Raw genomic sequence first — 24,560 nt, 5'->3', positions numbered from 1 at the left:
GTTCTAAAAGTTAGCAAAAGTATACTATTCTTTTCCATCACTAAGAGAAATATGTTTATTAAAGCAATTGACCAAAAATCACAGTTAAAAGTACTGTATTACACATTAATATTGCTTTTAGTTGGGCGGTGAGTAAATCTAGGGGTCGCTGGAAGCAGGGTATGAACGGTGACCAAAGGCAAAAGTTGGGGTCACTGATGGATTAGGGGGCATTGGGTATAACTTCATGGAACAAAGGGGGCGGTGGATCGAAAAAGTTTGAGGACCAATGCTTTAAACAATAAATATTTTTCATTTTTTAATCTTTTTGATTTATGATATCTAATAGAATATAATTAAGAATAATATAAATGTAAGTTATTACATTCTAAAGAAACTATATGTCATTTGTTTTAACTTAAAATAGTTTATTTGGCAAATTTTCAACTCAAATCAAAATAGAATTTGTTAGTATGATTCCAATTAAATTTACTAAAACTATGTATTGAATTATTTATGTAAGTTGCTTTCTAATATTCTTAAAAAATCCGCATAATTTTTTGATTATTATGTTAATTTTTTAAATTAAGAGATCAAACCTTTAGTTATTAGATGAATTGACTCAAGTCAAATAATAAAGTTTTCATAATTTAACATTTTTTTACAGTTTTTTAATTAAGTAATTCAATAGATACTAGATTTTAGTCAAGGTCTTTAACATTTAGATTTCTGTGAATAAAATATTTTTGTTCAAAGAAAGCTGATTTATAACATAAAAGCAAAAAAATTGATATAACCTTGAACTTACTGGAGTTTAAGAATGCATAAAAATAGACTGAGATCATTTACTTAGAATTTCATTTATTTTGGTTTCAAGATATTTCTCTCTCCTTATATTTTATTTATAAAATATTTATCATTTATAACTTAAATTATAAAAATATATATCTGAATAAAAGTCATACTCGATATCACTTAATATATGGTTTAAAACATTAAATTAATTACAGTTATTTAAATTTAATGATATTTTTTTTTATTAATAAGTCATAAAAATAAGGATTATGAGGAATAAGAGACTTTATAAATATTTATATTAGATTTTTTTTAAATTTAAATTTATATTATAAATTTTAATTGTAGAAATTTGAAAAAATAATGGTATCATAAAAAAATCATTATACCATTCTATTCAATTAGAAAGATGAAAAAGTTTGTATAGCTTGTTAAAAATTTCTGAAGTTATTTACTTTACATAAATAATTTTTTTTTTTTATATATATTGAAGTAATAAAATTTCACTAATAATTTATTTAAAACAAGAAAGGATAAACAAATATTTTCTAGTGATAAAATACTTATTTGTACATTAATCTATTGACCTTGATAAACCTGTTGGGATGACATTATTTTTTAGAATAATATTATATTTAACAAAAATGTACTTTATATCTTAAATGTTTTTTATAGTATAAAAATATTTAATATTCAGTTTGTTAAATGTATTTTCGTATGAAATTGCATTATTAAACTATTTAATTTATAAGATATTTTATAATAATACAATAATAAAATCATTAAATTTGTACTGATGTTGAATGACTATTTATGTCTTGTAAGATTTGCTAAAATAATGTTTCGCCTGTTTTTATTTTGATATAACAAAAATATGAAAGAAAATGAAAACAAACAATAATTATATTAATATACCATTAATTTAATATTTTTAATAAATTCTCAGTCACATTAGTATTAGTATATTATAAATTCATAAAATTTTACAGCTTTTAAACTTAGAGAATATTTTGAAAGAAATATATAAAATTCAGTATATAATATCCATTTAAAATTGATTTTACTTTAATTTTTGAATTTTATCAAATGAAGATGATTTAATATTTCTGAAATTAGGAGTACCTCTCTGTACATGATATTTGTATAGAGAGGTCCTCTTTGTACGTGGATTTTATATTTGTTGTTCTATTCTTATAAATAAAAATAAGAATAATCAAGATTCCCAAATGTAGCATCGTTCAAACTTGTATTTTAGTAAAAATAATTTTTTAAATTAGAATTTATTAGTTATTTTACTTGTATACATACATATTTATTTAAATTAATACAAAATTTTCAACCCTTTATATGTGGAATAAAATAATAGAAATACATCAAAATAAAATTACATACAAAATTCAGATAATTAGATTTACAATATATAATATATGAATATATAATAAGAAAATTTAGCACAGATATAGAATTACAAGAAAAATATATTTTTATGTTATCTCATATTTCAAATTGAAGATAAATTTTATTAGTTTGTAAATGTTTTCAACACTAAAATATTTATACTTATTACATCTGGATGATTTATTTACGGCAGTTTTTCTACAATGTAGGAAATACATACTAATATTTTGCATTTGTATACTTACGATTGATGATAATTCAATATTTGTAAAAAATTTAAGAAAATTCTTAAATAGACAATACAGAAAGTGTCTTCTCACTTGTCCTTTCATATGCACTTGAAAAAAATAACAGTTCCACAGCAGAGTCAACCTTTTATTTGAGGCTACTCATCTGCCTCAATATGTAACATTACAAAATCCCTCTAGCAATGACACAATATTAAAAATAAATACCTTTGATAAAATTTACCAGGACAAAAATGATGTAAAAAAATGAAAGGACAAGTGAGAAGACACTTTTTTGTATTGTCTATTTAAGAACTTTCTTAAATTTTTAATAATTTAACAGTTTTTTCAATTTATCATATCAGATGTGATGATAAAATTGCATTGTTTTCTCATTTATTATAGATATTATTATAATTAGAGTATGGATTTTTATTCGACAATAACGACAAATACCAATTGTTTCAGATGTGTATTTTAAATTTTTTTATTTCATTCTTCTATTAAAATATGCTGATGATGATAATTTTAATATTATGGAAAATACTTGTGAAATATATATGATTTGTTTTTAACAAGTTTGTTATTTTTCTTGAAAAAACTATTATACCAAAAGACAGTGTTAGAATACATATCTGGGTATTTACTTTTTTTGTTTTATTAAATTTTCTATCTATTATTTAATTAAATATAATTATTTTGTTGTTGTAAATATAATTTTTTATATAATAATATTTTAATTAAATTTTTTTCTAGCAAAAATGTGATTGGACTCATCCTCCTGCAACAGAAATTTATCGTCAAAATGATCTCTCAGTGTTTGAAGTGGATGGTAACGTGAACAAAATTTATTGTCAAAATTTGTGCTTGTTAGCAAAACTTTTTCTGGATCATAAAACTCTTTATTATGATGTGGAGCCATTTTTATTCTATGTTCTAACCAAAAATGATCAAAAAGGATGTCATCTTGTTGGTTATTTTTCAAAGGTAATATTATTTTATTTTAAGAACTTGAAAGAAATAAATATTTGAAATATAATATAACAAGTATATAAAACGAAAACAATATACATAAATATAAATATATAATCATGTTTGTGCTGCAAATAAATATTTTAAACTTTAATATTATTTTCATATTGAATATAATTCAAATTCAAAAATAACTACTAGTCACTTATTTTAAAATGTTGTCTTTTTAATCTTCACAATTTAAACTCATCCTGTTAAATATAAACAGATTAAAAATTAATTTTAATTGAAATAATATTGATCCCACTAATATGATGTTCTTTCAAATCAAACAATGACTTTTCATTGCTTTATAATGATGAATCTTATATTGAAGAAAATTTAAAAATTATTAAAATGTCAGATTCTGTGATATAGTTGTTAAGATATTAGAATTATAACTTGATAAATGTACATTTTATATGTTATAAGCTTTCCGTCTACAATCTAAGAATAATAAGTAACTATATAAGCATATTTGCATTGCTGCTACAAGTTTTTAGACAAATCACATACCTTTCTGTTTTTTTAATTAACACTTAATGCTTCAAATATGCCTATATAATTACTTATTACTTTTAGTACATTTATATCTTATTATCTTGAATTTTTCAGGCATATTTAAATAAAAATTATTAAACAAAGTAATTATGCAACTTAAAAATTTTTTAAATCTTATATTTTAACTTATTTCATCAAGCACATAGATATATTTAATAATTTCATCTATGAAGATGAAGTTAAAATGAATTTTAATTTATTAGTATTTTCAACTAGCAGATGTAGAACTATTGATATATTAGCTATCATTTTTAATTGTAGCCATAAATTCAAGAATTAAAATAATAAAGATTTAACTTAAAAAATTCTTAAATTGATATTTTGCATTGAATTTATTTAGATGGATTAGGGATTATCTCATTTAGAATAATCCCTAATCCTAATTAATTTTTAAAACTGAATTTCAGCTAAATTTCTATATACATAAAAATTGTGCATGTAAAATTATATATTTGTTTTATTTACATTCTTTTACAGTATTACAAACTACCACTCATTTTTCATACAGCAACTATTTTAAGCAATATATTTTTTTTTTATTGCGTGCAATGGTATCTTAAAATTGGTATAAACTGCAAGTTTGATAGATGATAAATATTTTGTAAATTGCATTTGAGATAGTTCTTTGTGTATAATAATTCAGAAGCTCCAATTTCAACACACATTTTTTCCAGAAAATTTATACTATGATTTTTTATATGTTAAGTGCAAATTCATGTAACATAGAAAATTTTATATGAAAAAGTAATGTTATTTCAACAATTGTATTTTTGAATGATATATAAGTCCAAACTACTAATGCTATCAGGAAAAATATCTTATATATGAAAAGTTTTCATTGTACAGATTTTTCTAGTTTCAAATCAACATTTGAAGAATTTCAACTCAATGTCAAGCTGTGTAAGATTATCAAATCCTGTCAAAATATAAAAGACTATTTGTCATTCTTCAATGCTCAAAATTTCTTGCATTTCTTATATTATTATATATGATTGATGATTCAATCAATCACATTTCTCATGTCATTTTGATCAGTCAAGCAAATCATCCCAGTGCATCAATCACAAGAATTTTTGTAAATGATCTTCAATATAAGAATCACAATGGTATCTTAGTTACTATGAATGCTATATATATATATATATATATATATATATATATATACATTTTTAATATTACTAGAAGAAATGGTCAATGGTCAAATTTACAGAAAAATGGTATTTTTTCAGTTAAACATTAACTGAAAAATTTTATTTTTTATTCATTTATAACAATTAGGAAATTATAAAAAAAGAAAGTATTTCATTATTTCGTGATGATATCCATGTTCTTTATATAGATTATTTTTAAGTTTTTATTTAGAACATTTTATTACATAATTTTGATGATGATATTTAAGTTTTATTATGAAAATTATATATATTTTATAATAAATTTTACAATACAATACGATATTATATTGTTATGATGTATTATGACAAATTACAATATCTGTAATAATTCTACAGAAATAAATTATATTAATTCTGTGATTTATTCAATATAAAATTTCAAAAATTGCTTAAATATATGAAATCTAAGCAATTGTTATGATGATGATGTTGATGTTCTGATGATTAAAAATATATTATAGATAGATGAGAATCACATTAATCTTTCATGACCTGAAGTTTTAAGTTACTTCATAAATATTAAAAAATATATTTCTTTTAGTGTATGAAAATGCTAAAATAACCAACAGAATTAAACATGTTTAATGTCTTAAAAGTACATTTCTCCTTTTTTTCTTGTTTTCTTCATCAATTTGCATGAAATTTCTACGTTATAAAATGAAAAGATGCAAACCTAAATAATTCTTCAGAAATTATATTCTATACTGAATAATAGTTTTGTAGGGAATTCAAAGTGCAAAAAGTTAACGACATTGGAAGGAAGTATTTTATTAGTTACAAAATTACATTTGTCAGGAAAATTTATATAAAGATTTTTAAAAATAATTTAATATTGTTTTGGATTATTTTGAGCATAAATTTTAAACAAAATTGCTTATATAACTGACATTTTCTATTTTATTTAGATATCATTCATAAAATACTTATTCACTTTTAAAATTTTAATAAAATATTTTTTTTTAAATTTGTCTATAAAAATGAATATATCAATAAATTATTTAATTCAGTACTGTGTTTATACTATTAAATAAATATAAATATTGTGTTTGAATTTGTATACAATTTATGAATTAAATATGTCAGTAATTTCAACCTTAATGTTTTATTAATGCTTAAAAAATTCTTTGACATCAAAATTCAATACAGTAATTGAAAATATTAGTTTCTAAACATTTCTTACACTTTTAACATTTTTTCATTTGATCTATCATATACATTTGTTAATATAAAAGAATCTGTCAGATAGAATTGGTTGCTTTATATGAATATATAAGAGAAAGAGTGAAAATAAACTGCATTACGAAGAACAATTCAAAAGGGGTTCTTCAACTTTGGAAATATATAGAATTAGCTGAGGCATTAATTTTTAGAAAAACACAATAAGTTTTATCTTGAACAATCATTTTGGTTTGGTGTGCTTGCCATTGGTGATATGGTACACACACCAAACCACTTTTGAACAGTCATGAACATGCTGCACTGTTGCTAGTGGATTGTTGATGTTCCAAATCCTGCAATTGTGAGTGTTGATTTTACTGCTAAGATAAAATGTTGAATTATCACTGAAGATAATGTTATCTAGGAATATCTTGTCTTGTTCAATTTGATGCAACATCTTGTATTATGAAGACAAACTTGATGTGTTTTGCTATAGATTAATGTCTCAAGTTTTGTAAGTTTTCTGATTAAAATTCTGTATGCTTTCAAGTTGTAAAGTGTGTGTATATATATATAAAATTATAGGAAAAAATGAAACATCAAACATTTAAAATGTTATTTTTGAATTTTACTGAATTTTTAAGTTAAATTTGTATAAACACTAACATGATTGTTAAACTAGTTAAACTGGCATGCATATATCAACACTTAATTAATTCATACATTTAATTTTATTTTTAGATAAAAATAATATAAAAATATGAAATTAGTAAATTAAAAACTAAAAATTAATATAAATTCTTATATATATTGATGTATTAAGTTTTCTTAAACTATATATTTAGAAGCATTTCAGTATAAGTTTAATGAATGATTTTTGAACTTGATATAATATTCATAAGTATAAAGAAGGTATTTAAAATTAAATATAGTATTTTTAATAGCCTCGCAGATTCAGATTGCATAAAAACAATCAGAATCATAATTAATAATGTTTTTGAAGTTATTAAATTAATTTAGAAAACTAAAATGAAACATTTATCTTAATTTTTAAACTATTTCAATTCTGTAAAATTACACTAATTGTGAAATAAATGAACTAAAAAACAAAAGAAATAATATTTGAATATGTTTTTTTTTTACCATGTGCCCTCGCGGGGCGCAGTCATCAGGCCTCCTAGCGTGCGCCTGCGGAAGCGGCGCCTATATAGACACATGCAACTCAACATATCCTAGCTTGCCAGCGGCCGATCACCCAGTACGAGGCACGTCCCTAATCACAACGCCCATCTCTCCTATCTCCTCTGCAGCATCCCCCGTCCCCGCGCCATCCTGCCCTTCCCTATCACCTTCCGGTGTGCCTGCACTACTATATCCTGCGCGTCGCCGCGCCGTGGTTCCCCTCTCCCGCCTTCGTTCGCTGTGGACTCCTTGAACTCAGAGCGCCGCTCCTTCCTATTCGCCTGCTCTCTTCCTTCCTCCATTCACCTTCTGTACCCACTCTGTACACCATCCGCGATCTACTATGTACCTCTCCTTCGTCCTCTCAGACTCCCCTTCCCCTTATTCTCCTTCGATCTCTAGGCTCTTCACATTCGTCCTGTCTTTCGCTCCACGTCCCACGTCATTACACCCTACCCCCCCTTCCCCTATCCTCTCCCTCCCCCCTCCCCGTCCACTCTACCTTCCTGCACCCCCTCCCTGCGCCTGCTATCACCCCCCCCCTCCCCCGCCCCTCCCACACCCTTTCGCATCTCCTCGTTCATCCCCTAGTACTCTTGCACTCCTCTTCTCCTTCCCCCTCTTCTCCTCACCTTCCTCCCGTACTCCCGTCCCGCCCCGTCCCCCGACTCTACCCTCTTCTCCACTCCCCCTCTCCCCTCACCCACTCCTCCCCCCGCCGTCCGCTCCCTCCCTCCGCACCGCCCTCCCCACTCCCTCCGCTCCTGCCCCCCCCCCACCCTCCCCTCCTCCTCCCGCTCCCGCTCACTCCGCTTCGTCCCCTCCCGACTTAACTCCCCCGCATTCATCCCGCCTGCGTTCTGCCCCGCTCTAGCCTGCCCTGCCCATACGCTTCTGCCTCCCCCCAGCTCATCCGCTCCCCTTCCCTCTCCCCTCATCTCCTCTTCTCCCTCCCAGCCTTCCCATCTATGCCCCCGCCTGACCCCATATCTCACGCCTCTCCTCCTCTTACTCGCGTATAAGCCTCGTCAACCTCGATATCGTTGTCATCTCGTATAATGTTTTTGAAGTTATTAAATTAATTTAGAAAACTAAAATGAAACATTTATCTTAATTTTTAAACTATTTCAATTCTGTAAAATTACACTAATTGTGAAATAAATGAACTAAAAAACAAAAGAAATAATATTTGAATATGTTTTTTTGAAAATAATAAATATAATAATTTAACAAAAATTTTAACGGAAAAAAGAATAAAACTGTAAAATAATATATGATATAAATATCCCATTAAATTATGGAAAGTTATTAAATGTTTGATATTAGCCTGAAATGAATTTGATTATATGACTATAGATTAATGTGTATTATTATTTTTTTGTTATTAAATTTGAACTGCTGAAAGAAGTTAGGAATTCAGTCCATGAGATTATAATTACCACATTTGTTCATTTATATTTTATTATTATTATTACTTAGAAAATAAGCTTACCATTTTTATACAGAAAAATAATTTTTAAATTATTACTTTTCTTAAATTATAAAATTTTTTAACGTTATAAAAAATATTACTTATCTTACTTCATATGTGAAATATATGTTGATAGTTTTTAAATGAATTTATATATACATATATTTCAAAATAAGTAAATTCTAGTGACAATAAAATGCAGAAATATTCTGAATTATATTAACTTAAATGATATTGTTTTAAATCAAAAATTATATTTAAAATTTATTTTATATTTTGTATTTTAAGATAAAAAGATTTAGTAAACATATCAAATAATTTTGATTAATTTATATTTAATTAAAACACAAGTATTATAAATATAAATAAATTTTATTTGTTTTATATTTATAGGAAAAACATTGTCAACAAAAATACAATGTGTCTTGTATAATGACTCTTCCTCAGTATCAAAGACAAGGTTTTGGAAGATTTCTTATTGAATTCAGTGAGTAATAATTTCAATTATTATTATTATATTTCATGTCATAATATGTATTTTAATACATTACATTGAAAATACAATGCACTACAAAATATTATTAATATAATATTACAACTTAACAGTTTGTTTGACATACTTATATGATTATTCAAATCCTTACATCCAATCAAACAATATAAATTACATATACAGTAGTGAACTTTATATTTGACTATATGTAATTTATATTATACAGCACAGAGCATATACTGGAATTTATTTAGATAGAAATTGTATTTTGATTAAATAATTTGTGGCAATTAAATGATACAAGTGTGGCATAAAATTTTAAGTATTTGTAACTCTCATCTATTTACAAGTTTTGATAATTTTATAAGTTATCATAATATTCTCATTTGAGTTTATGATTTCTTCTAAGTCAATTTTGTTTAACAGTTTCTGATACAGTGATATGAATAAATAATGAAATAATATTAAAATCAAATGTATTTTATTTTAATTAAATAATAATTGTTTTGTATTGATATATGTTTCAATACATAATTAAATTTATTAATTAAGTTAAATATCATAAATGTGGTTTTAAAATAATAATTAAATTTGCAATTCTAATTAAAAATTGCAATCTTCAAATGTAAATAACTCCATAACAATATCAAAGAATTTTATAGAATGATGTAAATAAATAAATAATGATGTTTTCAGATTAATGAAATAAGCTGCTTTATATTTGATTAATAATTAATTTGCTTAGAAAGTTTATTAATGATTATAATAATTTGATCTTAATGATATAATAATTATTATGGTTATAATAACTTAAATAGGCACATCATCAAAGTTATTCAATTAATAATTTCTTAAAAATTTGTTGGACATTTTTAAAAATTTCTAATAATTTATTACTATGTTACTCTTCCCACGTCCTGAAATTTTATTCTAATTCATAGTTTTGAATTTTTTAAAAATATTGAAATATGAACTACTATTGGTCAACATAATAAATAGTCATAATGGCTAATTGTTAGTCTAAGAATTATTATAAGTGTATAACCAAATTCTGAGTGTATGGTTGATGTTAGTATACTTACTTTTCAAGAGTTGCAGATTCATATTCAATTTAAAATGTGTTTTTTTAATATTTTTCGAAGTTAGTTAAATAAAATTAATTAGTCATTAATTATATTTTGCTTTCTGGTTGCTTTAAAACTACAGTTAACTAGTTAACATTCTTAGACCTAACTATTAAGAATATATTTATAGAAAAATTAATACTTTTGAAGAGCTAGCTTTTATTTTGATTCATACTATCTTTGAGGAAGAACTAGAAATATTTGGAAAGATAAATTTTTTGTGCAAAGAAAAAATATTTGATTTTTATATTTTAAAATAATTAATTAATTATAAAATAATTGTTACTACATTCACATTAATATCAGATTATATTTAATGAGAAATTAATTTTATATTTTTAATCAGAAAAGTTTTATAAATTTTCTAAAATGGCAATTAAATAATAAATTGTTTGCTATTTAGGAGCAGTGATTGTTCACTTGTTTCACTTTTATATGTATGTTTTATCAAAGTAATCTGTTATAAGAATTGTTTTTAATTTAAAATTGTCAAAAACAATCCTTATAGCTCATCTTCATAGCTTATCAAACATTATCAAATCAAATATTCAGCAACTATATATATTGTTACATTTGTGTCAAAATTCATCATCTCTTTAAAATAAATTTTTGTTTTGTATTATGAAAAATAATTTGCGCTTCATTTAACATGTGTACTTGTTGAGATTATGTAATTTAAATGATTTTTATTTTAGTACAGAAATATTCTAAAATAATTTTTAAGAGTATCCATTAGTGTCTCCACCTGGTGTTTAAATTTAGAATTGTTAAAATATTTTTAAATTTTAAAATTCTAAATAATTGTGAAAATTATAATTAATTTCCTGGTCATACAGAATATTCTAGAGAAAATCTACAACTATAAAATATTAATTAAGTACTTTAATATCAGAAAAAGATGATCTCCCTTAATTTTTTATTAACTCACTTTTTTTAGTTTGAATAAATGAATTGTAACTAGATAAATTAATTTATTGAAAATAATAATTACTGAAATTTTTTGGAAATATATTATTCATTTTTAGCATTAAATATGTTATAAGTTTTTTAAAAATTATTTTGGAATTGTCTTTGAACATCACACTGATAATAATTATCATCTGTTAAAATTTTTATATTATTCAAGTGTAAAGTCTATAAAATAACAATAAATTACTTTATTACTACAAATAAACATAAAAGCATTATGAAGAATTAATTTATAAATTGCATAGATATATCTAAAAGCAATTTATTTGTTTTTTCTGAAAAAATCTCTGAAATGTATATTATTGATTTTTTTTGTGATTGAATTGTGTTTATATTGAAGTTGCCTTAGATTTATATGAACATGTAAGTTTGCTTATACAGTAAATGCTTTCTTATATTTGTATATTATCTGTCTCATATTATTTGAAATTATTTTAAGAAATTAACATAGCTAGTATTGTATTTGCAAAAAGACACTTATATTTCATTTTAAATAAAACTAAATATAAATGCCTTTTGTAAACACAATACTAGCTATGTTAATTTCTTATAAAGTAATTTCAAAGAAAAATATCTTGAATGAAATATTCTTAATTTATATTCCATAACAATGTAAGGAACTTTTGTTGTTATTAATTAATGATATTAGATGCTTTTATCAAAATAACAAGTTTATAGAGTCATTTACTACTATTGAGATAAGAAAATGGAAATGATTATATGCTGTATTTTATTGTATTAATTCAATAACTTATTATATAAATTATAAAATTAAATGAAATTAATGAAAAGAAAAATTATATGTATTAAAAAATAAAATAAAATAAATTATTTACATATATAAGTTAGAAATAAAGCAATATTTATCTTGATGATTATTATTAAAAGCAAAATTTTTAATTTTAGATATTAAAATTTTCAACATAATGAAACATAATTTTAATTAGTGTTTAATAAGAAAATTTATTCAAAAATTGACAATGTTTTCTTGGGTTTATAATTTATATTATGCATATGTTAAAATATAAATTTGAACAATTAATAAATTCTTATTTTTTAACATCAAAAATTGTTAATATGAAAAGTACTAAAATTTAATGTATTTTTTCGTTTATTAAAATCTCTTAAAATCAGAGGAATTCTTTAAATCTTTAAACAAAACAAAACTTTAAATGATTATGCAAACATTTTTCGTATGTACATAATCATTAAGTTTTCACTATATGTCAATCTCTGTTAAGCAATCTGGAAAAAGCAAATAATCTAGAATGCAATAGTTAGAGTAATCACCATTGATCACAATTTTCTTACATTAATCAAATGAATATTTATCATTTCTTGCTCACATTAATGTTATTTTTAATTTTAATTTGTATTTCAAAATTTTTGGTTGAAAACAAATATCTTGATCCACAGAGTCTTTTGTTGTAATTGTTTATGAAATTTTGCTTGGAGAATATTTTCTTTAGTAAAAAAATAATACTAAACAAAAATACTGTTTTGTCTATTTATATTGTAATGCATCATTAAGTGTTGTAATTATAACAAATTATTTAATCTGATGAGAAAGAAAACCAAATTCTTTGTTTTTATTACAATTTATATTATTATTGGTATTAATTTTAATTTTGAGAGACCAAGGAATAATTGTATATTATTGAAATTAATAATTTATGATCTAAAATTTAAGTTTCATTTCTGTTTTCAGAAACTATAACTTAATAAGATGATTCAACACTGTGCTGATGTAGTGATGAACCAGAATACTACTGGAATCATAAATATATGTCTGCTGTAATAATTAACAAATGACAAAAAGTTATCAAATATATTTTACAGAAATTAAGCTATTCTTTGAGTATGGTATATTGTTAATTAATATATTAATTGTATTGAATTAAATCATCCTGCCATACTCAATTAGGAATCACTAGATACTTTAGCAGTTTATTCGTATGTATTTTTTTACATTTCATTTTGACTCGATAATCTTCATCGGTGTATGTTAAGTTACACAATATATCAATGCAGATACAAAGTTAAAACATTGATATATTTAGGCAATAGAGAGCTTGTGACTGACATTTTCAGCCCAAAACGTGAATGTTGGACGTCAAGCGCCGCCATCTGGCAATTCTAGAAGGTTGATAATGCATTCACTACATCTAGCTTGGCGAGTTTGGCTTAAACTTCATTTTTTGTGTGTTTTGGGTTAAAATTATGATGTGTTTTATTAAAATAATGATTATTTAAGCATTTATGAATAATTTTGTAAAGAAACAGATGATTTTAATCCAGAAATTATTTAATTATTAAAATTTTTTGCAAGTGATGTGAAGTTCCTATAGAATTTACATATATTTGTGTTCATAATAGCTTATCATAATTCTGTATGAGTAGGTTTGTTCTTTCATGGCATCTTCTACCATCAACAGCATAATATATTTGTAAATTTTCTAAAAATAATTTTTCAAGCTGCTTTTGGATTTACATAAGCCACTACTTCCCTCAACAAAAGTATCAGGTAGTCCTATCGTATGATAGGAGACACGACGCTAATTAAAAATAATTATTTAGTGTTATTAGACATCTTATAAATACTTTAAAATAGCTTAATTTGTTTATTTACCTTTGCTGGTAACATTCATTGTTGTTCAACATTTCCGCCATTTTTCAATATCCCATGAGTCAGTGCGCAACGGGAATGTGTGACGCAACATGTTTTACTTGGAGTTCAAATGTCAAACATGTACTTCTGCTTGCAGTACAAGTTTAATGTTTGAACTTCGGTTTCAACCTCTCTATTGACTCATATCTAATGTCTCAAGTATGTCAGTGTTTTAATTTTATATTTATTAAAACTTCATATTTCAGCAAAATTATAATATAGAATGATTTCTCATTTTATATGACTAGACAGTTGTAACCTAATGCAGTTAACCCATATTAACAATTAATAAAAAATTAAGTGTTTTTCCTTAATGTTATCAAATAATATGCCATATTCATTTTAATAGAACTTAATATTTTAATATTCTACTTTGATGCCACAAATATAGCAATTTGATTTAGCTTCATAACAAATTATTATATTTTATTTCAAGTTCTACATCTTATATTTATAAAATGAAAATTTTAAAAATTATTAAAGCATTATTTTTAAGTTTATAATATAATATTTTTTCAATAAAATACTATTTAATTTAAGAATTTATTTTTTATCTGAGAAAGATTATCATTTTAATCATAGCTTCATTTTCAATTATTCATTTTATTGTTTTTAATTTGAAGAGATTTATCAGTTTTTAAAAATATATTACAATTGAGTCTGCTTAAAAGAGAGCAACCTCAGGATCATTGTGTCATGCTTTCTTATCTGAAGCAACAATGTAATCCAGAGAGTTGTTAATGGGTATTTGATTCTCTCCAGTTACTCGTATCTTAGGAGCTCTATTTAACTTATAACACACTTGGAAATTTAATTGATTAGACACAAGGCAGTTTTTCACATTTTTTATTTATTCATTGGTCGATATGATATGTATGTATATATATATGTATGGAATGATTGGATAAATAAAGAATGTAAAAAACTACCTTGTGTCTAATCAATTGCACTTCATCATACTGAAGAGACACTTGGAAATGTTAAAATTGTTATTGTAACCACATAAGTTCATCGTACTTGCATTTTGGCTTCTATTCTTATATTATCAATTGCATCACTTTATTGATTAATCAGTAAGTACAATATATTTATCAGTAAGATTACTTTCACTTCTTTCCTGAAGTATGGTAGAAGACCTAGGTGAAAAGATGTGAACACTCCTGCTCCAAAATTTCTGAATGCTTTTCTAATGGTATATAAAGTAACTTTATTTTTGCAGTACTGTATTTATTTCTTTATCAGATTTTCTTGCAATAGTTTACAAGTATGGATGTGAACTACTACTGCTATTAAATAAGTTCATAATCTTTTTTTGGATATGTTTACTTGCAGCTTTCTTTTTCAGTCATTTCCTTGACCTTGTACAATGCATTACAGTGAGTAAAAATTTATTCTAAATATTTTCTCACTATGCTTAAATAAAACAGTGCATCTTCATGAAAAACAGGTTTTATTGATTCATGAGTAATTTGATTTTCATCTTGTTCAATCCTTTATCTTTCTCCACTCTTCTTTTTTTTAATCATATTGCATATTTCAACAAATATCAACAAATACTGTAGTGTAAACAGCTCTGTTGTCATGTGTCCTGGGCAGTAATATACTACATGTTTAAAGATAGGCCTGTATAAATTGTCCTTAGAATAGTGCTCCTTTATGCAGGTTGCTGCTCTAAAAAGTTGCTGACATAATGCTTATTTAAATGGATTGCTCTACAATCCAGTGTTCTGTTAAAAGGAGTCTTAGTACATATAAAACAGGGGAGAAAAATGGAAGAATGCTTTCTTACTTGATAGGAAACTTTACATAGGTTCTTATTGTAGATACAATTATTGATCCAACTTTGGCTTTAATAATTGTTGCTACTTTCTAAGGCAAAAAGTCAATTACTTTTTGGCAAAAATAAATAAGGATTGTGTTAAGTCGCACTTTAAGAATGGTTTTCTGCAGAATAACAACTGTATAAGACAATTACTGATTCCAGATCACCAGACTAAGCAGGAAAAACTTTGAAGGCATTATATGAAAATCAGTGAAATTATAAAGCTTAAAATAGTTTTGGACACCAGTTTATTATTTGGTGTATTATTTACTGTATTAATTTATAATATAATTATACAAACATTTCAAAAAACATTTAGATATTAAAAATTTTTAATGTTTTATTTTTTTAGTTGTGTTTTCTTAAGAATTTATGAATTTGTGTGAAATTGCAGACAGAATTGTTATAAATATTGAATCATTACTGTTTTTTATATTTTTAAAATAATTTATATTTAAGTGTAAATTTTAAATTTATTAGGTTATTTATTGTCACAAAAAGAAGGCATACCTGGAACACCTGAGAAACCTCTGTCAGATCTTGGACGCATTAGCTATACTTCTTATTGGAAATCTGTCATTTTAGAATATTTGCATACTTTTCAGGATAAAAAAATAACAATAACAGGTACTCAGAAATTAAATATTTTTTATTATTAGAAATAATACATTTTAAGAATCCATGATTAAATATAAAATAATTTTAATTATTTGCTTACAGAAATATCTAAAGCTACTGGAATGACTCCATATGATATTGCTTGTACTTTACAGCTGTTAAGTATGATAGAGAAGAATGATGAGGGAAAGTAAGTTCATTACATATAGTATTATTTTGCTTAATACAATCTAATGTACTTTTTATGAAATATGCTTAAAAAATAATAATTAAATCAAAGCAATAAACTCAATTAAAAAATATGGAAAACATTTAAACCTGAAAATTTAAATTACTCATTAGCACTTTATATGAGTAAATTAGCACTTTACTCATATAGAGTATCATATAAAAATACATGTATTACATTTGTGATTTAAAATATTTAATTTGATTTAAAATATTTAATGAAATGAGAAAATATTAAAGAAAACTTAAATAATTTTGTTTCATTGTTTTATTATAAATGCCTAATGACGATACTGTAGTGTTATAAAAAATACTAGCAAAGAATATATATTTTATTTAACAAATTTAAGTTAGTTATCTTATATTTAAAAATTGAAACCATAAGACATTTCTGTAATATGCATATGAAATCATCAAATTGCAGTTTGGAAAAATAAAAAAATATACAAACATTATAATAGATCTAACAGTTTGCATTTGTATATCTATTAAATCTCACATTATAATAATATCATTAGAGAAAATGTAAAAATCTTGAAAAGTTTAAAGTAGATATTTAAAAAATTATTTATTATAAGAATTTGTTTTATTTATTATTGATATAATAGTTTATATATATGTTATGAAATTGATAATAATGAACAATAATTACATATAAAACCAAGTTCAGTGTTTAGTAATAATCATATGATATTGCCAGATGTTTATTCAGACTATAATATATCTAATTATAAGAAAATTACATAATTTGAACTAAAATTAGATGGGCAAGTTGCTATCTTCTATAAAATTTTAATTTCTGTTTATTTCTATTATAGCTGAAATAAAAATCTGGCTTATCATGTGATTATAATTAACAATAGAATAATTTTAAAAAAGTGATTTTATTGTTAATTATTCTTTAAAGCTGAATATACATTTTATACAGATGAAAAAGAATACTTTCGTAATAAAATAATTCATTCCAAAAGGTTATCTGTATGCGTACAATTATTATCTGTGATTTATCTTAATACATGTTTGTTTAGTTGTTAATTGCTAATTATTATGCAATGTAATTTTATCATCTAAAAATATTTAAACAAATATTTGATAGTTTTTTGTAAACTGTTCTAATTATGATATAGCATACTTGCAAATCTTAGATTATAGAAGAGGTTAACTTGATAACTAGGAATGGCAAAAGTTGAGAAATAAAAGAAAAAGCTTTAAAAAGAATGTATATATCTTTAAGAATATATAATATACAAATATTTATAAATGAACAGAATTTATGTATTTCCTTATTTTATAATATTTATAAATGTTTTTAAAATATTCAAGGGTAAAATATAGTCAGGTTGTAGTTTATTCTTACATCATATTTTAACATTAAAAAGATAAACTTAAACAACTAAAATAATATTTATGTTAATTTTTTTCTTAAAGTACTTTTTTTTAATTTAAATTTTATAAATATCACTAAATAATGATTTTGGTTAATGATAGTAATGATTTTAGGGAAATTATTATTGTTGTAAATAGATCAGTTATTAATTTGATGATAGATTTAATGACTATATAAGCAAAGATAAGTAAACTTTTTTATTCTGACTTGTTAAATTTCAATATTTATTTGAGTAGCTATAATCAGTGACTAGTTGTATGCAATTAGGCATTCATTGAGTAAAAGAATATTAAATTAAAAGAATTGAAAATATTTTGAAGTTTAAAAAAAATATAAATAAATAAATTCTGAAAATTTACTGTTAGGATAGAAAGTGCTTTTCTATAAAAATATATAATGATTCGGGACACACTGAGCATTCAAAATTATATTTATTAAACATAGCAGCATTGTAAATGAACATGTGAATGAGTTACTGATTGATACAGGTGATATGTAATCATTAAGAAATTATTAATTAATCTATCATTGGTGATTGATTAATGTAACTGTGGGAGATCAATTATAAATCTAAATTGCTGAATTATTTTTACACTATACTTCAAGCTAATTATTTAATTAATTGCTTTAAAATATACCCAAAAATAATCCATCATTCTAGGTGTATGGTTTGCTATACAAATCAGTTTTTTTGGAAGTAATTTATTAAATATGTCATTTAATGAATTAAATTATTAACAGACTAGTTATATTTTTTAATAGAAAGATTACTGCAGAATTATGTGTTTTTATTTTTGAAGGTAATTTAAAAAATATAAGGAAATGAAATGAAAATTAATATTAATAAACAAAGTATATAAAATTTTATCTAATGCATTATCAGTATTAAAATTTTAAAAATACAAAAGTGGATATATAAGGTCGATTCTTTCCCAATTTAAGTAGAAACTACTATTCATATTGTACAGTACAATAGATAATTTTGGGTAATAATTCTGATTTTTTGATTATTTTATAGCATTTGAGATATAACTCAAATGCTATAAAATTTTAATTTGATGCTTGTCAAATCAATATCATAATATTATGGAATTCTTTTTTTTTACAAATGTTGAATTGTTTCTATTATTCTATTATTAATGCAACTAATTACTTCTATTATTATGTCTTATTTAAACTGTTTAAAACTACCAACTTTTATAATGGTGTTTCCACCTTGATTTTATACATTTATTAAACTTATATTTCTTACTTAATTGCTATTTTTGCATATTGATTGTAGTATTAATTTTTATCTTAAACAAAAAAGTGTTCAAATCTGATAGATTAAAATTGTATCAGCTGGCTTTAAACAAATTTTTATATTGGAAGTATTTATCAAAAGTTCACAAACAAACATTTTACCATCTGCACAATTTCTTTTTATTTCTCATTAATATCTATAAGATTAATTTCTAAATCAATATCAGTTTTGATAATATGGAAATGAATTAAACCTGAATTTTATTTTAATGAAATTCAGATTTGCTTTTGTGTTATGTTTTAAATAGAAAAACAAGAAATTTTTCAAAAAACTGAATCAAATAGTTAACAGTTAGCATGACTTATAAAATTTATAAAGTGTTCTTATAAAACAAGTTTTAATTTATATGAGCATTAGTCATTGATAAATTGCTATTTGGTCATAATTTTTATATCATCATTTCTTATATTTTTTCATTAATTTTGCTAATAATTTAAGAATGTATCAAATTACGTACTATTATTGTTTTTTATTTTATTTTACAATTATTTCAATGACCATAAATCAAGAGGACAAGGTTGAATTTTTATCTTTTACATATCATAATTTAATGTATTTCTACATAAACAATGCTGAGTTTTAGAAAATTTATCTTATTTTGACTTTTCTGTTTTCATTATTTTAATTTTTTTTAAATCATATTTTGAATGAATATAAATAGATTTTGTTTTTAAAATCTCACTCGTTGTAAAATTAACATTAAAAAAATTAATTTTCATATGTGATTTATAAAATTATTTTTACAAACTGGAAATTTGTCATGATCTAGTTTCTTCTAAAAATCTGTTAAATTCTCTAAATTTTTATGTAGGATTTAATAATAATCTATTTTTTTTTAAATATTAACTTCTTTCCATAAAAATTATTAATTTTATCATAAACTTAAAAAATATTTTAACTTTAACTTAAACATTAAAAGTAAAGGAAACTAAAACCTGAAATTTAAAAAATTATTTTTACTATTAATTTTCACATAATTTATGCTGTCATGGGAATTAATGGAAGTTATTACTCCAATAATAAATAAATATTACTTGAAAAAAATATGAACCCTTTCTATTGAGCACTATATATTCACTGTGGACACTAAAACACTTTTTTACAAACTCATTATGAGTTTAACCAGGCCCACAATGGGATGGCCTTGATCTATCCAGGATGGATCATCCATGGAAAATTTCTGGGGTTTTTGATCCCTGGTCTACAGAGTAATAAGTTGATACCTTAGTCACTTGGCCATCTGGTCGTCATACTTAACCCATTAGTCATTACCATAAGAATAAAAGATTGCAGAATGTCAAATGTATATGTATAATATCCATTAAATACTATTTATCTATCTAATGTAATCATTTAAAGTATAAATCAAAACTGAGAAATATGTCACTAACATGTAAAACACATAAACACCTTTTCTTCCCAGCAACACTTTAATTGAATATACATATGTTCAATTAAACTTTTGTGGGAAGAAAAGGTGTTGATGCATGAATAATGTAATCATATATCTCATTTGAAAACCAAAAATGATACATTAGCTGTTTTGTTATCATATGTTTGCTGTCATGCAAAATTTTTATTATTTTATGATTTAGAATAAAAACAATTTATAATCATTACATACCAAGTTTAATTGTAATCAGAGTTGCAACTACATTTTACACTTTATCTTGGTTCCAAACATTTTGATATGAATACATAATATTTTTTCAGATTAGATATAAGGAAAATTATTAAAATACTAAATCAATCCTTATTTTTTCTTGTTATACTCTTAGAATTCTTCATTACTTCTACAACTTGTACTATGAGAGAGAGGAGAATGAAAAATGATGATATAGTTACCATACAAGAAAATATTAGCATCATTTATACAGTATCATACTCTTTTAAATATGCAGCATTGTCTTCACTGATATGTTCAGTTGTAATTCAAATAAAATGTCTTAATTTTTACTTACATGAAGTAAAGAAATAAATCTAATTAATTATAAATTAAAAAGAAACAATAAGCAGGAATTATAAAGACATAAATATTTTTAAATACATAATTAATAAATTTTGTACAGTAAGTCACTAATCAGGACCAGTAAAACTAAATTTATTCACTTTATTTTAGATTATGATGTAATTATAATTTAGAAAATATTAGACTGTAGTTACATTTAATATTATATGGCATTTATAAGAAAAATAAACCCATAATCTCATATAAAAAATTATACAAATTGAAAACTACTTAAACAGTATAAATGTTTAAAGTATTCACTGAATGGAAAATATATTCATTTACACTCTAGCAACTATTCATTTAATATGTGAAATGTCAGGCATATCGTCAGCTTATTGAGCGAGAGAGTTATGCAAATATGCATATCAAAAAGAATTAGTATAATTATATGAAATAATTATACTAATTCTGTTTAATTAGTATAATTATAAAGAGGAAAAAATATTGAAGAATTGAAATTTCTTTAAAATCATTACATATAATTTAAATTATAATTATAATTTATATAATTATAATTTCATTGTAAAAAAAATATATAATTTATATTAAACTATTAAATTGAAAACTTTTAAAATTGGTTTATCATTTCTGTATTAAAAGAAAATTTCACTTACTTGTTTTTGTTATTAATTTTTAAAATATTCAGATTGATACTAACCTCAAATAGCACAGCATAACCAATATTACTAGCATATAATAGTTAAATAAATAAATATATATATATATATATTTTTTTTTTTTTTGAATTTTTTATTCTAGAACTTTCAGTTTTCTTTATATAAGTTATTTTCAGGAAAATATTGAACATAAACAATAAAATTCAAATTGTAAATATTAATTATGAAAATTAAATACAGTAGACTCCAATAATAGTAATCACTTTATGATTTACTTACTTCACATAATGTTATCACTTTAAGTAAATAAGACTGGTTTTATTGACTTTAATATGAAAAGGGCATGTTAAAGCAGTTTAAGAATATATAACTTGAAGGCTTAGTAATTATAATTATTATGATTAATTAACAATTCATCCAATATTGTCTGATGCTACCATCTTCAATAATAGCTAGCATAATGCCTGTAATTTAAACTGTTGTATTGTGAGCAAATAACAATTCAATTGGTTAATTTAATACTTTAGTTAAAATTAATATTAATAACTTATAATGATTTCAAGTTATTAACTATATGCTGAGGCTACTAGCACAAAAATAAAATATAAAAATGCCTGTTGGTAAGAATGGTAAGAATAACCAGATTCTGATTACAATAAGTTATAATAAATTTATAATTTATTATAACTTGCTAATACCTGCTGATTTTGATTATGTTATCCATCATTGCAATATGTAGAGCCTACTGTATTTAAATATAACAATGAAAACAATCTTATGATCTATATAGAATTAAAAATAAAATTAATGAAAAATTAAATGATAAAATTGTTGTTTATTGTTATATAAATCAAAGTGCAAGTTGAAAAACAGTCATTTGAATTTAGGATTTCCTTTAAAAGTAAGAAATAATAAATCCTTTGTTGGAATTCCCTGATATAATACAATATAAGCCAATTAGAAAAAGACATTTTAGGACACTCTAAAATGTGGTGAGAAGATCAGCAAATGGTCTAATCTAGGAGTTTCCAACAAGGTCATATTGATCCTCTAAGGGTCAATGATCAAATTAGTTAATATGTACATGCAAATATATTTCAATATTGTTTAATCATATTTTTATATGAATATAAATTTCAAATAAGTAACAATCTTACATCTTGTTTAAAATTACATGCAATGCAAAACAATAATTCAATTTTAAATTGTTTTATAATTTGTTTTCTGATTTTTAATTTTGTTTCAAAATTTTTTGTTCAATAAATGAGTGAAGGGCAAACTAAAGTTTGTTTCAGTTAGGTGAGCACCCAAAAATTATTCTTTGGGAAGAAGGTTATACAAATATTAAGACATTTATTCCCATGAATCCCATTCAATATATATTGAAGGGGTTGATGAAAAAAAATTTTGAAAAGGGATCAATACATGAAAAAGATTGGGAATCCGTGACGTAATCTTTGTTGATAACGATTAATGATAATGATAAATAAAATATATTAAATATTTGTAGAAATCGTTTAAAATATTTTTAAATTTAAATATTTTTATGGTATTTTAATTCCATTCTCAAAACTTAAAACTTTGTAAAATTTCTGTAGTTAAAATCAAATAATTTTATAGAAATCCCAATATGATATATTGAGTAGGCTCAAATAATTATTCTGTATTTTACATATTATTTTTTTAAATTTTGTAAATTTTCTATAAAAAAAAAATATGTAAAACTTATAAATGTTTTAGTTTTAGATTAATTAAATAAGAGGGGAATTTTAAATATAAACATTAATAATAATAATATTAATGATAAATAAAATAATAAAAATGAAAATAATTTTTACATACACATAACATTAAAAGCTACTAAGAAATAAAAGAATGTACAGTATTAAAGAAATAGAAAACTGAAAAACCTAAATCGCACTTTCCAAAAGTTGGAACTTATACCTGCGTTCAATGTACTGAAAAACCTATACATAGAAAGCATGAATAGAACTCGAATGTCATAAGAATTATCTGAAAAACTGTATTATTAGAAAAAACTTTGAAAAGAAAGTTAAAATAAAATGGAATCTTGCCAAAGTAATAATAGAACAGACTGGATATATTCCAGTTTTAACACTGATAGTTGTTATGTTTTTAGCAAATCCTATCAAATGACTAACAAAAGTAACAATAGCAATTTGCTGAACTGTCTTAATGAGAAGATTAAACATACATAATGAGATTTTTTTATATGATGTAGTTTTAGTAGGCTTTTTCACATAATCTTATTTTTATGATCCTATCTAAAATTCAATTTTCAATAATTTTTGTTTTGTCTGTATGTGTGTGTGCATATTTATATATGTGTATTATTGACAAATATT

At 23.4% G+C, this 24,560-nt stretch overlaps 1 protein-coding gene across 3 annotated transcripts in view; it reads left to right on the top strand.

The window, feature by feature from the left end:
* Positions 1-24,560, top strand: part of LOC136986413 (histone acetyltransferase KAT6B-like) — a 122,918-nt gene that overhangs the window by 85,292 nt on the left and 13,066 nt on the right. For all 3 annotated transcript variants that reach the window (XM_067283940.1, XM_067283939.1, XM_067283938.1), the window contains exons 13-16: positions 3,156-3,386; positions 9,348-9,441; positions 16,511-16,657; positions 16,751-16,838. In XM_067283940.1, the coding sequence (XP_067140041.1) occupies positions 3,156-3,386; positions 9,348-9,441; positions 16,511-16,657; positions 16,751-16,838 (560 nt within the window). The remainder of the gene's footprint in view (positions 1-3,155; positions 3,387-9,347; positions 9,442-16,510; positions 16,658-16,750; positions 16,839-24,560) is intronic.

This window comes from Centruroides vittatus, unplaced genomic scaffold (genome assembly GCF_030686945.1).
Source record: "Centruroides vittatus isolate TY-2023 unplaced genomic scaffold, ASM3068694v2 scaffold_1015, whole genome shotgun sequence".
NCBI lineage: Eukaryota > Metazoa > Arthropoda > Arachnida > Scorpiones > Buthidae > Centruroides > Centruroides vittatus.
Note: the sequence above shows the minus strand (reverse complement) of the source record. Positions and strands in the feature narration are given on the sequence as shown.